This window comes from Syngnathus acus, chromosome 3 (genome assembly GCF_901709675.1).
Source record: "Syngnathus acus chromosome 3, fSynAcu1.2, whole genome shotgun sequence".
In the NCBI taxonomy this organism is placed as follows: Eukaryota; Metazoa; Chordata; class Actinopteri; order Syngnathiformes; family Syngnathidae; genus Syngnathus; species Syngnathus acus.
This window is the reverse complement of record NC_051089.1, coordinates 10,951,605-10,968,163: the sequence shown is the minus strand read 5'-3', so window position 1 is coordinate 10,968,163 and position 16,559 is coordinate 10,951,605. Positions and strand designations below refer to the sequence as shown.

The 16,559-nt window shown below is 39.4% G+C and overlaps 2 protein-coding genes across 5 annotated transcripts; one reads left to right on the top strand and one right to left on the bottom strand.

Annotated features, from left to right (window-relative positions):
- Positions 1-584: 584 nt before the first annotated feature.
- On the bottom strand, positions 585-13,211 carry stk33 (serine/threonine kinase 33). Of its 4 annotated transcripts, XR_005097591.1 has the most exons (16): positions 13,112-13,211; positions 8,434-8,538; positions 7,893-8,006; positions 7,548-7,652; positions 7,312-7,450; positions 6,840-6,922; positions 5,889-5,976; positions 5,634-5,709; positions 5,074-5,186; positions 4,846-4,931; positions 4,688-4,760; positions 3,624-3,757; positions 2,999-3,082; positions 2,459-2,578; positions 1,894-1,992; positions 585-1,271 (listed from the first exon to the last, which is right to left on the bottom strand). XR_005097591.1 is itself a non-coding variant. In XM_037248198.1 (15 exons), exons 1-15 carry the CDS (start codon positions 13,160-13,162, stop codon positions 2,004-2,006), a joined length of 1,449 nt encoding a protein of 482 aa, XP_037104093.1. In that variant the 5' UTR covers positions 13,163-13,211; the 3' UTR covers positions 585-2,003. The 4 variants fall into 4 exon arrangements, 3 of the variants coding, with proteins under 3 accessions (XP_037104093.1, XP_037104094.1, XP_037104095.1); XM_037248198.1 differs by having other exon boundaries at positions 585-2,081; XM_037248199.1 differs by having other exon boundaries at positions 585-1,992.
- Positions 13,212-14,397: 1,186 nt separating this feature from the next.
- Positions 14,398-15,986, top strand: LOC119120200 (uncharacterized protein DDB_G0283697-like). Its single transcript, XM_037246860.1, has 3 exons — positions 14,398-14,507; positions 14,642-14,686; positions 14,852-15,986. The coding sequence occupies exons 2-3, from the start codon at positions 14,647-14,649 to the stop codon at positions 15,583-15,585; spliced, it is 774 nt and encodes a 257-aa protein (XP_037102755.1). The 5' UTR covers positions 14,398-14,507; positions 14,642-14,646; the 3' UTR covers positions 15,586-15,986.
- Positions 15,987-16,559: the final 573 nt, after the last annotated feature.

Sequence of the window (16,559 nt, the reverse complement as noted above, 5' to 3'; positions counted from 1 at the left end):
ATTTTTTTTTAGCATGTCAAAACGAAAACAATATGCTGATGTTGTAAGACGTAAACTTTAAAAGGGAAGTCAAGTGAAAACGTTTTACAATATTATGTTCTGCGCAGCCCCACTAGTTTAAACACAGCAATCTGATTAATATTGCGCTTGTGGAATATGAAATAAGCAGCAAAATCCAGCCATTTTCATCCATCTTGGGCCATTAAAGACAAGATCACGGTTCCTATAGGGCTCACCTGAGCAAACTCAGAATACAGGTGAGACGTGATTACCGTCGAACGTATTATTGTAAAGAACATTTCTGACTTGAGTTCGCCTTTAAAATCGGTAAAAAAAAACTTTAAATTATTTATATCAGTCTAATTTTTTATATTACAATAACCTGGCATTCAAACTAGGATGAATAGACATTTTATAGCCACTGTAAACTTTAAAAAGTACAATTGTTGGATTATATATCACTCAATATGTAGATAACGTGCAATTCATTGTACAGTAGCGTTTTACACTGCGCTCAAAGTGGCATAATCACTTTTATTACTGAATTTCAATGTGATTGGCTGTTGTAATAAGTCAAAGGCAGCTACTGCATATCTCAGCCATTTATTTCGTTTGAAGACCCAAAAGGCTTACCATTTGTGAGACAATGCACAGCATCACAGTTTTGATGAGCAATTTGTAATTAAACAATGTCCAAAAAAAAACAGGTCGTAAACTTAAGCAACATCTCCAGGAAAATTCAGCATCTTATAACAATCACAGCTTAGATGTGTTTAAACCAGTGAGAAAAAAACTGCTTCACAATTGCAGTACAATCTTATCTTCATATTTGATGGTTTACTTCCTCAAACCAGTGGGGAGAAAAAGACAGTTGAACTTTTGACGAACGTCTTAGTCATTTCTTGTGCGCAATACAAACAAATAGGTGGAAGAAAAGACGACAAGCAGCTTGTTTTTGAACACGGGAAAAAAAGGCCCCGTTGCTGGCACTCATTCACTTTCAAGATGCAAATGGGCGGATTTGAAATTCAGCCTCTGTGTGTTCTGCTTGGCTACTTTAATGTTGTATCTATGCGAGGGATTATTCTCTCTACGGCGTGAAAAAACTGTGCTTGAATGGAAGCGCCCTCAAAGTAGCTACGGCTGCATTCAATGGCCTCCAAACAAGATTAGAGTCGTGGTGCCCTCCGGTCCCAATCCTCTGCATTCACACAGAGCAGAACCAGCCTGTGTGACAGTCTTTCTGTTTTGACACTGAGTGGGAGCAGTCGCTGTATTTGAAATTGAGAGGTCACAGCGTCAGAAGGAAAATCCTCATCGCCCGCTGTAGTGTTGGGGTATCATCTCCATTCAGTATCTGAATAACTGGGCGAATATAGCTTAGAAAACTATTATTTCTTTTGATGTAATAAAAGTGAAATTGTTCAACATTTTGGCACTACCATGAGATAAGCACATCATATCTGCTACACAAAAAGTTGCTCTAAAGTCTATAGATAGAGGTAGCGATGGCGAACTTTGACCTCAACTAACTAGAGTGGCCTTGCTTTGAGAGGAAAAAAAAGGGGCTGAAAATTTGGTACAGTATAGCACTGCCATTGAACCACCAGACTGAAATAGGTCTCAAAGGCACTATATGGTGAAAATAACTCAACTAGCAGAACTCCATCATCACGTCCCTCAATATGTACATGACAACAGACATTTATGGAGACCGGGACAGAGTTGGATATAGCGGCCATTAACAGTAATATCTACTCATTTTGTAATCATTTCCCTACTTCCATAATATCAACACATTTCTAATAAATGGACTTTGCTGCTTTATAATGAAGAATTTGAAATGCCACCATTGATGTATATTTTCTGTATGTGCAAAGTGTGTTTGAATACCTTCAGCGAGCCTGTATTGTTCGGGCAGCCCGGCAACAGCTGGTGGTGAAAAAGTAAACATTTGCGCAGTCAATCTGCTCTGTCCCACAGACCGAGGTCCTTTGGCAAAATCAAGACAGGAGAGGAGAGATTCTGGATTCATACCGGGAGTTACAAAGTGCACACACCGGCCACATCATTAGGTACACCTGAAATGTTTACAGCGCTTAGTATGAGATAAAATGTCCTGTACAAACAACAATAGTAACATTAAAGTGACATTTTCAAAACAGAACATTTTAATCTTTGCAACAAAGGCAGAATTTGAGCAGGTGTACTTAATAAAGTGTCCACTGAGTGCATAGTACTATTTATTTGTCACTGTCATCACCAGTCTCTACTCATTACTGTCACATTGCACTATTTTTTCACTTCCCTGCTAAGACCTTATTATTAAATATAGGAAATCTCTTTCAAATCTTTTCTTCATCAAACACTAAATCTAGTTTTTGAGGTCCTTCTTTGTCCCGCGAGGCATCTCTGTGCCTTTAGTCTTGTTTTGACAGTCCCTGACAGTCAGTCATACTTTTAAAGGAGATGGAGATCTCTGTCCGTTTTCATGGGAGGCTGCTTTCTTCGGTGAGTTGACGTTTGTCTTGCATTGAGACTTGCGCGAACGTATACTTGGGCGGGGTTTCACGGCAGGCTGCAGGAATCACATTCATATTCATATTACATAAGACAATTGTCAATCATATTCATTTCAAAGGGGAAGAAAACAGCAACATGGTCCTGTCTTTAGTGCTTATCGGTGAAAGGCTATTTTGGCACCATCTAGTGGTGAAAACCAAAGTCTGCAACATGGGGACTACTTCAATCCTCCTCTAACATGGTTAAAAAAATTTAATGAGATCTTTTATATTGTTGGGGAGAAACGAACCTCAGCATGAATAAAATAGGTTAGAAAATCTGTGTCTGGTACACATGTATGCAATGTAGCACGGCAGCCTGATTCTGACCGTTGCTTGAAAACGGCCTTGGCCAGTCTAGCTGATCATGCTTGACTATCTTTGCACCTAAGTAATGCAGATGACAGCGGAGCTGAAAAAGACAAGTGACAACATACTTGTGGTATTCTGGGCTTAAGTGTCCCGGCAATCATTTTCTCCTTGTCCTGTTGATGGCCGCAGCCCTCTTTGGTCTCTTTGGGCTAAAAAAGGTAACAAAAAAAGATGACAACCATAAATTAAAAACAATCCATATTAAAAACTAAAATATAAGATTTAACACTGTTTTACCAAGTTGGCTGGTATGGTGTCATAGTTGAAATGTGTGTGTGTGTGCGTCAGGTTGTTTCTTTTTCAACATTTACCCGTATTCATCCAGCTTCTACGCTGCACAAACTCTTGTATGACATTTGCTTTGGTAGTTTAGTGCATACGCCTATGTAGAGACAAATAGACATATGCTTTAAGTGAACCCGAATAAAGTTTGTCTTCTCGTGTAGTTTTTCCACTTTCAGAGGAAACTTCAACGTTATCTGGTTATGTACTTTACCGCCAGTGGGAAAGTGACAAATTTTGTTTACGAATTGGAACTGCTAAGCACAGCGTCCTTTATCATCAGAATGTAAAATGTGTACACTCCCGACTGAAACGCAAATCCTTTTTTAATAGAATGTTTACATGAGTGCCATACAGATCGCCAGTAAGGAAATGCATATTCGGGTCTAGTGAATGAGTGTCAAGTACCAGTTTGTTGGATGTGGAGGGTGAGCCGCAGAGATCATCATGGTTCAAGCCATTGCTTTGGCGCTCGGGTGACACTGGTGAAGCTGCCCTGGGAACAAGGATGGGGTCCAGGGTTTTGTTTGGCTCCTGTGTACCTGTCATGGGCAGCAGCAGAACAAGGTCTTGAAACTGGCTGATTTGTTGGAGGCAAGATGGTGTGTGTGTGTGTGTGTCTGGCGATCCTCCTGTTGCTTTCAATTTATTTTCGGTTTTCAACCCCTTAATGGAAGTAATAACTTTTTGAATGACTATTTTTGACGCTTTTAGTGGGAGATTTTGACTCTTTCATTTCCGGTCCGTTCTCTGAGGCTTTCGATGGGGTGCGTATTCCTTCTTCAAACACAGAGGAACTCAGCTCTTGGTTCCACTCGTGCTGCCGTACTATCATGAATTTGGTGGCTCCATTAAAAAATTGTGCAGTCCAAAGTCACACCTGAGCCTCGGTTAAAGACAGAAATCATGCAGCTAAACACGAGTGCCACAAAGCTGAACGTATGTGGAAGAGAGACAGCTGCAGGTTTCTTATCACATTTTAACAGAAGCAGAAGAGAGAACGTCTGTCTGGTCAACCCTTATACAAGCTAACCAGCACAATCCACATGTACTATTCAAAACTATTGACTCTGTTCTCACCCCCCCTCCTCAGTCTATTTGCACAGAGTCTTCTCCTGAAATGTGCAATTTATTGGATTCCTTCACTTTTGCATTGATAAGGTTGCACAGCTTGGGCTCTTATTTCAAACAGCACATTTAACCCCTTTGTCCATATCCCTTGTTTGGCTGCTTGAAATATTTGGAGGGTGATTCCTCTTAAAAACGCTTCACAATGTAAAGTAAAGAAAAAGTTTGCACACCCCTGCTCAAATGCCAATGTTTTGATATATAAAAAAATTATCCAAAAGTAATTTCAATCATTATTAATTTTTTTCACAAAGAGCCGGCGATAATCTCCAAATAATATTCCCAAATTTGAAAAGGATTTGCAATGGATATTTTTGATTTACTTAAGAGTTAAAAGTTCTTACTCTTCTCCTGTTCATGGAAGTTGTGCATCATCTCCAGCGCATTGAGAGGCATCGCGGGTGTGTTGGTGTCACCCTGTAAACAAAACACCCAGTGAGCGCTCCTTGTTCCATTCACTTGGGTGCTTTGGGAATGCATTGACAAGAGGCGGGTTTCTTACTGTAACCCACGGGTTGTCTCGTAACTGATTAGCTGACATGCGGTAAGCGGGGTTTTCTTTCAGGAGGCACGTCACTACCGTTTTTGCTGTTGACAAAAGTCAAGTCATTCGGAGCATTTGTCATGTCTTTTGTCAATGACACAAATGTTTCCTTTTTATTTTAAGCCCAATGTATTGTACATTTAGCTTGTGGGTATTTTGGAAATGACATTTGCGATAAAATGTCACCTGCATCACTGACTGTGTCCCAGATGGCTGAAGAAAATTGGACTCCTATTGTTCTAATCTCCTTAAGTCGGTTTTCTTTTGATTTGGATACAAATGGAGGCTCCCCACACAGCCTGTTGGAGGACACAGATGAGGCTCATGGATTCATGGTGCATGGTGCAGGGTGCATGAATAGTTTATACGTGTGGATACAGTTAAGCTCATGATTGTTCATACTCAAAACAATTTGCGCATTGAAGACTGTTTTGATTAATTGAGCGGATGTCTCGATCATGGAAATGACACAAGAAAATAGTAAAAGTTGTGAAAGGTTCCCGTCTTTAGCACCATTCTACTGGATATCCACACATGGCGTTCTAGTCAACTGCACCATTGCAACATTGCCTGTAGCATGAATAATGTGCGACGCGACTTTTTATGCGCCTCATGAGTGCATGCATGTCCTAAACAAAAAACAAAAGGGTTGAGAGAAAAGAAATCAAGATGCCACAGCAGGGATGTCTACCAGGGCTTAATTCCAAATTTGGCCTGAGTATGCATAACAGGAAGTGTATACTTACAAAATATACATAATGACTCCTACGCTCCACATATCACACCAGTGTGTGTAACCACGTTGGCTTATCATTTCAGGAGCTATAATTAGAAACGTGGAATCATGTGAAAATGACAATGTCACATTTGCAACCCAAGCTAATTAAGTTCCAGCAAAGGCCCCCCGGCGGGAGAATCAAAGAAAGCCGACGACACACCGCAGCTCATACCACCCTTGCTATCCCATCATCTCGATGAGGGGATACAATTGTCATACCTACCCATGTACACGGGTGTCCCACAAACGTCTGACAGAATGCTTTCACTTCCAACACCCAAGGTTTTCACCGATAATCCGAAGTCTGCAACCTGGTTGGAGAAAAAAAAGCAAGTGACATCATCTCATTGTTCCAAAGGAAACTTGCATCGTGTAGTCCACCAAACTTGCATAATTTCTCACAGAAATGTGCCACTGCTGGTATGGAAACAGTCAAAAAGTAAAAGTGCATAAGAATGATTCTGGATAATTCACATAGTTTGATGGTAGATGTTTTTATCCCAAAAAAACAATGGTGGATAACAAAAAAAAAACCACCTTGCGCTGAAATATTGATTAGGGATTTATCCTCCTGAAAAGATCTGTCATTCAAAAATTGATACACACGAGCTACCAAGATACTATACTCGTCTCAAATCAAACCATGAGTGAGAAACGGTATAAATAACCAAATCACTGACCATACCTCAGCTACGAGGTGTCCAAGAAGGTGCAACATTAAACAGCAGCAACAACAGAGACCCGTAGCCTCAGAACTTTAAATACAAATCACTTAAATGCTATGTGTCGTCAAAAAAGATCACCATTCAAGCCATTTATTTACTGTGTTTGTTACGTTCACAAATCGGAGCATGCGACTCAAGTACACACGGATAACAAGTTTGACTCCCAAATTGGATCTGTTTAGAAAAGTAATGTAGCCAAGCTCCCTTTCAACCTGCACGGCACATATTGCAAAGCTGGCTTGTTATGAATACACAACATGCTGAGCTGAGCTGGTAGTTTGTTTTAAGTCACTGCAACTTTACTTTCGTTCAGGTGTTTGAGACCAGAGGGGGGCTGTCCTAATGAGATGTAGTTATTGCTAAATATAGTGGGAATGGTGGGTGCACCCCAATGCCACAGGAGGAGACAGAAACTTTGATGTAAAGTTTTGGAATAATTGTTACCTTACCTTGATGTCAAGCTTGCCATTGTAGTCATCAAGAGAATTTTTCACCAAAATGTTCTCAAGTTTCAAATCCCGATGCATGATATCTGCAAATAAAAAGAAGCCTATTATTACATGCAATATACCTTGCTGACCTAAAAGCACTACAACCTAACAACAGTGAGTGGCCATTGAGGTCAACAAACCAAATGGGACCACACTCAACTAAAGGGAGTCTCTTGACACTTGAATACAACATTGTTAGTATTTGTAGAGCACAGTTGGATTTGCTGTTCAGAAAAACCCACGTCCAGCCGGTAGCAATTTGGTCTCGAGGCACATCCAAATGTAATTAAATGCAATGTTTGTTTTCAAGGGGGTTGTTGTTTGCTGTTGGTCTTTAAGAATCCAAGCACTGGGGTGTCACAAAGCTTTATATCAACGCTTAAGAAGAGGCGCATTGCTTTCAAAGTAACAATATAGAGAAAGGTGGTACTTTTTTTGTGAAGGTAGGTGATGGCGTCAGCTAAGCAGCCGATGATGTGTCTTGCCTCCTCCTCAGGAAAGAACTGTTTTTGCTGTAACACCTGCTTCAACTCACCTCCCACACACAGCTCGGTGATCAGATATGTCATCTAGGGAAGAAGCATGGATACACCTCAGCACCCAAAGTGTAAATGTACCTGAACGTGCCCGTACACGATAATAAATGTGAATGACGGCGAGGCCTACCTGAGCTGTTTCGTAGATCTCCACCAGACGTAATATGTGAGGGTGGTCCACTTGCTTGAGTATTTTTATTTCTTGCTCCAGCATCTTGATCTTTGTACTTCCCGGCTAAAACAAAAAAAAAAAACAAAAAAAAAAAAACATTAAAATGGGATCTTGTTTTTTCTCCCAAAGCAATAAAAAAAAAAAACAGTAGCGTAGTAGGCTCAAGTGTACATAATCAAAATGAGCCAAAGGTATGGGACACTATAAGACGATGCTGAGTTTGATAAATTCATTGAGTTTGTCACATACTGCAGAATTACTGGATTAAACGTTTTATTCAAAAAAGTATTTATCAAAACTCACCTCTGCCTTGCAAACCGTCTTGATGGCCCACTTGGTCTGTGTCCTAATATGTGTTCCCTCATACACCACCCCATAAGTTCCGTGGCCCAGTTTCTTTCCAAATATGTATATATCCTTTAGGGATGAAAAAACATCAACATATCTAATGTTTAACCTCAAACAGGTCAAAGATAGCAAAGGACTTTTAATGAGATTATGTCTTGGGTTCATTTCAGATAAATCATTAACCAGAATTGTGTTGTGTATTGTCTCAATTTAAGATGCTGACAACGTACTGTTTTTCTCCCCCCTCAATCAGTGGAACTACAGAATATAGTAATTTCTATTCAAATGACAAATGATGAGTTTGCCTCTGCATTTGGTTTCAATCTCAGGTCTAATTAACTCACTCATTATCTGTGTGCACGCAAGGCTAGTCACTAGTGCTTTGTGTATTTGAGCTACTGTATACTGCCACAAAATGAACTTTTGATACATATGGTCTGTATTGCAGATGTAAAAAGTGCGTGACTGTGACTGAGAAAGAAAATTCCCACTTTACCTCCACGTCGCCATCACCAATCAGACGAATGTGAGGCACATCCCTCTCAGAGATGCTCTTGGTCCCTGTGTTTTTTCCTAAGGCACTAAATGCTGCTTCTGCCATCTAGAGACAAAAAAAAGTGTTGTTATATTTGTCATAATTGATCAACAATAACTGCTTGGTTGCAATTACAAACGTAACTGAAAAAATCAGTGGGATTGGTTTTCAAGCTACTTGTTGATTAAATAGAGTCCCTCCATAAAAATTGCAAAGACAATTGTTTTTGTTGTATACTGAAGATATTTGTGTTTCAGACCAAAACATAGAAGACAAAAGTCCAGAATTCCATCATTTACTTCATAGTATTTACAATTAGATGCGTTAAACAACTCAGGACACACCAGCTTTAAGCATCTTTTGAGAATCCAATACACAAAATTTTTATTGAGAATGCATTCATGATGGCAACCATGAATTCTGAAGTCGACAAAACCATTTTTGTCTGACATTTTTCAGAAAAACTCCTCCATGGTGTTAATTTAATTTCTACAATAGATCTTGATGGGTAGATGATTACCCATTATCCAATTTGTTGACTAACCTACTATAAAAAAAAAAAAAGGAACTGTTCGCCCCTATGCATGTAACTTATGCAGGTTTACTTTTACAGGGTTTTTTTTTATCATCTCAAGCAACATTCTTGTGTTAGCTATGTTAATTAAATGAGTAACTCTGACTCAATCTCACACTTAATACCTTTAGTGTAGCTTGTCATTTTTTAATCACTCGTCTATGACCAAACTGCTGTCTCTGTCTGAGCCCATATTAACTTCAAGCGCAATTTAACCACCTTGAAAAACAGTCTCTGTAGCCAAATTAAATGTAAAGCAATTATCAAGTGATGACTGGGCGCAATGAAGTGGATCCACCACACGCACAGCAATTAATTATTAACAAGGAAGCTGTGTCTTTAACCTCTTCACTCTGGTGCATCATTTTAGCCCTGACAGGGCTCTAATAACAGGCCTGTCTTTTCCATTATCTCCTGTCTATTTTCACATCAAAATGATTGTGACAGCCTTTGGAAATTGCAATCACCACAATCATATCTTATTTGTGGAAGGTAGATGTATGTAATGAGTGTATCAAGGGGAGGTGAAAGATAAGAAGAGGCAGGTTCTGGTTCTGGGTACTTCCGATGTCACTACAGACATAAGCTCTTTTAGACCCAGATTCTCATCAAAGGGGAGTAAATTGTCTATTCAGAATTTCCTGATTAAAATGACACCATCAGAAAAAATATATATAGAATGGTGTTCTAATCCAAAAGCATCTGCATCCAAACGACATTAATAATCCCATCCATCAGGTGACAAAAAGATGATTTGTTACAAGGACGAATCCACCTACCAGTCTTATTCCAGCTCGACTTTCCTCTAAAACAACAACAACCCCAACAGGAGAACACCAAAATGTTGGCATGTTTCACATTTCTTGGCCAGCCAAAACGGGTCTGGGAAAGGCGCTTCCCTCCCGAGCAGAGGCAGCTTTGGGTCGGCTTTAAAGAGCCGTGATCTACATGAGGAAGCAATGTGCTGCAATTGTCTTGTCTTCTGACGAGAAGATGAGATGCGAGCAAAATGAATAAATAAGAATTTTAAAAAAGCGCAAGAGAAAGACGGGCATGACGTCATAACCAGGTTGCGTCAACAAACTGCTTTTGTGATCGTTTTGCCCTTCATGAAATACATCAGGGCGGTGCAGCGACCGACTAAAACGAACATACCAGCTGACTTCAACACACATTAACCAGGTAAAGTTCGATTGGCGTTTATTATACACCCCACCTCCCTTGAAAAAAAAAAAAAAAAGTATACGAATAACTAAAGAGAAATTACTTTTTCCAAAATGAAACTAAAACAAAGATAAACACATCGTTGGCATTGTTACGTGTGCGAGGTATATGATCCGATAATTGATCATCCGAATTACGAGTTTAATTTGTTTTTAAGTCAAATCAATTTCCCGTATTGAAAGAAGTTTAATTGTTGCTTATTTTTAAGTCAAATGAATTTACCGCATTGAAAGACGTTAACATTGTTAATCCGTTCCAGCCACTGAAAAAAAACAATATTTTCTTACATGTTTTTAGAATCTGAATATTTATTGCGCAACAAAACTAGAAAATATATATTTAAAAACATTTGTTGGCTCAAATTTAGTTCAAGATGTGAAATGACAAACTATTTACCATTGATTTAGTGTTGAGCAAAAAGGGCCAGCAAGCTTTCTGTGCTGACCTACAAGTACAACCAAAATGTTGAGATTGTTTCCACGAAATTATATTAATTAATTCCCAAAAGCCTACTGTCTTAATTTCTTAGTGTTCTTGGCTGCACCTCTACTAGTGGTTTAAGTAGTGTCTCCTGTCTAATTATAAAAAGTAATAATGAAAATGAGCAAAAACCTCAATAATAAGGCAACACCTTACAATCCAACACAAAAAGTATTTCTTGTCGCCATTAAGTTTTGAACAACACCCTCCAAAATATGGTCAATCTTTAGTGTTAGTGCCAAATATTTAGGAATTACAGTGGGAAAAGTTTTGAAATGTTTTATCTTGGTCTAATGGAAAAAGAAAACAGGCATTTGATTGGTGAGTAGAATTTTCCTATCCAATGTAATTGATCAATCTCTGGCATATCTCTGATCCCATCTGGCATATGGAAATGAAACTTCAGTCTTGTACTGGCCACACCAACTGCATTTCAATCTCAGTCACGTTATTGAGCTAACACTTTAATTATTGCACAGACTCTCTGGAGGTTTGTTTTCTTTAATAGCTGAACACATTTGGCTCAAGCAGCACTTTGGCTGTAAAAAAGCAGCCACTAAAATACAGCGACATCAAACAAAGTCTCTCTTCCGAACTGCAATTAACGTGTAAGCTCAATCAATTTTGCTAGAGACCAAAAGTTACATTTTTCAAATGTGGAACTTAATCATTTATTGACAGCTTGGCTTTGATGACAAATGATAAACTTCACAGTCCTAATGAAGCGTGGAATTACATTACCTGATGAGGCAAGAAATTGCATGTTTAGAATGCAAATATAGCACTCATCTTCGTCACCAAGTGATGAGGTGAAACCTAATATCATGCAGGCAGATTATCAAAGCTTGCCGTCTAAATCTGATACAGCGAGGACGTCACGCCGAAGCGCAGAACACATCACTGAGGAAAATGTAGTGGACACTTCATTAGGTACACCAGCACAGTCAAATTCAATGGATTTCAATTTTTTTGCAACAAAAAGAAAATGGAATAATAGCAGTCTATAACGTTATACCATATATAAGGTAAGGCACAGGTGTCAAACTCAAGGCCCGGGGGCCAGATACGGCCCGCCACATCACTTTATGAGGCCCGCGAGGACAAATTGTGCATCAAATTCGTGTGTCAGTACTAGAATTGCAAATTGTCTTCACTTTTAATATCTTTTTTTTTTTAAATATTTGACCAGTTTTTAGTCGTCTGATTTGAAAACGAGTTATTTGTTTGTTTGTTTTGTAGCTTTTACTGTATATAATATGAGGTGCTCATACATTTATTTGGGTTGACAGTCATAATGGCAATCCGAAAGAAGCTAAGACGACAATGCGGCCCGCGAAAAAAATGAGTTTGACACCCCTGGTCTAGATGTTTCTCCACCCCGGGTGTTCAAATATCTGTTGCTTAAATGATTATTTTATAATATGACACTGATGCTATTCGCTAGCTCATCTATGCTTCCTTGTATTGTTTCCTTATGTTTTGTGGTTATTTTACATACACACGTGTAAATCTTGATTTAGATTGATAAACCTTTAGTAGGAATGGGAATAAACAGTTTCAAGCCTTTTCTTTGAAGAACTTTTGGATGCCATTATATCGTCAAAACCTAACTCATGTTTTGACTTGACTTTTAGACACCACTTGCCCACAATGCTAAGAAAATGAATATACATCACCACCCTGACCCCCGCCCCCTAAAAATTCCCTGTTTCTAGTGGCCTTGTTTGCTAAGTGTCATCTGGCATGAAAACACGCTTTGCCAAAAGGGAAGCGAAAGATCAACTTGTGCCATTTGCTCAGAGCCCTCCACATGTTGCTGGGAGATAAGGGCCAACAAATTCATTTTTTTTTCCTCATTGGTTTAATCCCGGTTAAAGCCAATCTGTGCCCTCAGCCTTTGGGACGCAACGCGGGCAGACGTCTGGAGAAATGTGGGCAGTGGCAGAAACAAGTCCAATTCCATTGCAATGACAAGCCAGAGAAGTCAGCACATTTCTAGATCAAGTCGACCGCACAGCAGCAACAACTTGGAGCTTTTATTAAAAATCATTCAAACTGACTAGCCCCTCATGTACCACAGCGAAAACACGTAAAACTCCATAGAGTAACGTTAATCGCACAGTTTGCAGACATTTTTCACCTTTTAACAACAGCCGAAAGAGAATAGACAATTTGATCGGATTTCCTAACGGGTGCGTTCGCTGGGAAACGTCGTCATGGCAACGACTGTGAAGCAGAACAAACGCTTGCTATGGACGCTTTTGCAGTGTCCCCAAAACACACATTTGCACGAATATTGATCTAAAAAGATCACAAAAGTGGCAATGGGTAATTCTAAACAATCCGATAAACGCGCCTTACCTTGTGGGAGTTCTCATTTTTGAAAGACTTCAAACGAGAAGTCGACAGCATACGGTAAGGGAAGAGGGACGAAAAATGTCGCGTTTAGCCCGTCTCAAGACGCGGTTTACAGCGTCCCGATGAGGTTATGTGTGTTACTACAAGAAATCACATCCATTAGAACCACATCCATCTTTACTTTTGTCCCGGTCAGTTGTCGCCCTCCCGCGGATACAATTGCTACTGCAGCTATTCAATTTAATGCCTTTTTCTCGGCTTGTTTGATCATTGGATTTATGTAAATTAAAAGCATTTTGATAGAGGTGACAAAATTACTCACAGGCTATTTAAGCACAAATTAAAAAAATAATAATTTAATGTCAGTTATATTCAATGACATTTTGATAACGTGGCACAATTGGGAAAACAAATCACTCAATGAGTAGTTTCCGTATTGTTTTTTCTGGAGCAGTGTGGTTTCAAGGTTGGCACATCTGCCTCACAGTCCTGAGGTTCTGGGTTTGAATCTGAGCTCTGGTTAGCATGTTAAGGCCGTGTTTCAAACAGCTTCCTCATTTCAAAACCATGAATACTACACATTAGGTTAAGATGAGCCGCCCCCCACAAAAAAAAATATAAAACTAAATTGTCCATGGAAATTGCATGGTTGTTATTATATATATGATATAAAACTGGCTGGATAGACATGTTCATGTTTTTCCAATACCCCAATGCAATCATCTCTTGCTTTTCAATCAACATTATTATTATTTTCAGATTTGAGTGACAGTCACAACAGCTACATTATTAAAAGAATAGGATTGTCAATATCAGATTAGCCGTTACCTTGGAAGTTTACTTCGCCCCCAGTATTGCTTTTCAGTTCAATGTTGGTTCCATTTCTCCACCCCCATCAAAAGTATATAATAATAACAATTTTTACAAGGCCAGCGCAAGAAGTTTGTGTATTCTTTTCTATTTATTTTGTAGCCTACACATAATGTCTTATACTTTAAGTTTCTAGGGTCAAATGTCATCCTGGGACATGAATTTAGGAAGTTAGACTCACTAGGTTGTGCCATGTCAATGTTATTGTAGCTGTTGTTATTGAATGACTACCCCGTGTGAAAAAAATGACTCATAGAATTTTATCATCATGATGATGACATCATGTGTGCTGTCCCAATATGCTTTAATCAAAGCATTTTGATTCAATGCTTACAAAGATTGTGTGATGTCACTGAGCATTTATGTCTCCACTGTATTAGTATGCGTTATATTGAACCATGTTCAGATTCAGTTCTGGGGCGCGAATTAAAAGTTCATGTTTTTAAAATGCCACAATTTGGAAACCCGTACCAAATTACCTCCGACTGCAGTCTGAAGTCATCTAATTGAGCAGTCTGCTGAGCTGAAGGTACATGTAGGGGACTACACATAATGCGGTGGGCAAACTTGTGCATGAGGGCTTATTGACTTTGCGTTTGTATAAGTATCAGTCTTATTTGATGTTTTACTTGCTTACTGAACCAAGTGTTTGATTCCTTTTAGATAAAATGGACGGCCAAGGAGACGGAGACCACAACGGTCCAAATCGTAAGTGGATGAATCCTGATTTCTAGAGCATTTTGTCTCAGCTACACTATATTTGCTGGTTTTGGTGTTGTGGGGCAGTCCCCAGCTCCGGCCGCATAGCAAGTGGCAAAGCTAACATGGATGGATGCGTGGAAGAATCATCTCCAAGTCTTAATTATCTTGCAGGCTATCGTACGTCCATACCACTAGGAGATCTACCGCCAACTGATAGTGACGATGATGTTGATGATGATAATGATGACCATGATGATGTTGGCGGTGATGAGGAAGACATGGATTCTGTTTTCCTCATGCATTTGTTTGTGAATCATTACATGAAATTCTTTGTACATCCGCAAGCGTCACTGCAGCAAGCTAACGCTGACAATGAAAACATTGTGCGTGATTTCAAGATTGAAAAGAGTAACGCTGATGATCTCATTGACCATGAAGATGAGTTGGACGTCACAGTCGAGGTCGAGGCCGAGTTGGAAGTCAGCCACACAATGGAGGAGGAAGAAGAGCCCCAGCCGGGACCATCGAGGAACAGAACCAGAGATGATGAGGAGGAAGAAGAAATGAGGAGCAGCAGCAGATATTTCCGCTGGTGGCACGAATTTGATAACAGTTCCGATGGCAGCACTGATTTAGATAATGACGAACAAGACCCCGTGCCTGGTGGAGCTAAGAAAAGGTCACGGGATGACTTGGACGGGAATTTGAGACTGCAGGGCGACCTGTCCCTGATGACTCTGAGTGGGCATCACATTCACAGTTTCAAGAATACCGTGAACGAGGAACGAGGAGCTGCCAAGGTGGGCGACTTTCATTTTGGTGCGCAAGAGACGATGGAAGACACGCAGTCCAGAGAAAACTATGATAAAGAAAATAAGAGCGGCAAGAAACGATTCAAAAGATGAGAAATGTTGTCAGAGGGGGGAAAAAAAAAAATGACTGCACATAAGGTTTTTACTTCATTTTAGAGCCACTTTTCATTGAGAGAATTGTTTTGAGTGAAGCAAATAAGTGATTTTTTTTGAGTAGTGATGCAAGGAAGACATTTGGTGCTTCAAATTATAGCCTACATATATCAAAGTCTAATATAAATCTGACTACAGCGGATATTTTGGTACACCATATTTGTAGCGAGCATGTACATATGTAACACTGAATGTCTACATGATGACTAAAATATGGGTTTATGTCATAATCTGGGAAATACTGTTTTTATGCTTTACAAATATACTGAAACTGGATGCCAACTTTGGTACTGTGGACATTTTGGTCTGCATCTGTTACAGGTCTGAAGATGGCATGCAAAATACACTTTGAGTCGAGTTATTAAATGTTTTTCACTTCATTTTGGAGCCACTTTTTTTCGTTTTGTATACGTGTCCACGCAGATGCTGGTACGTTTATCAACTGTCACCACTACTAAAATGTAAACAAATAATGGGACCACCTTAAGAAATAGCACAATCAGCACATCAAATAGAATAAATAATCATGTGATTTTTAAGCCACAATCTTATCTTGATTTCAGAGACTGCTGCACTTGTCAGGAATTGTTTTTCTCTTATTGCTTTCCTGTCCACCCTTTTCATTGTTTACCAAAGGCTACAGTTGTGTCTAATTAGCATTTGGCAGTATGACTCTGCTGACTGAAAGGTCACCAACCTTGTGCAACAATGAAACTTAGCAAGTTGCCTGCTGACCATAGCGGTGTGCCACTGCCTTGTTCCTGTGGCGCGTCTATAAAAGGAAACACAAGAATAGCATCATCATACCATGTTTGGGAACAATTATATAAAGCTTAAAAGATTGACATGTCTCCCCCAAAAAATTTTCTACTGAAAGGGAAACTGATCGAGTAATTTTTTTTTTTTATAACTTC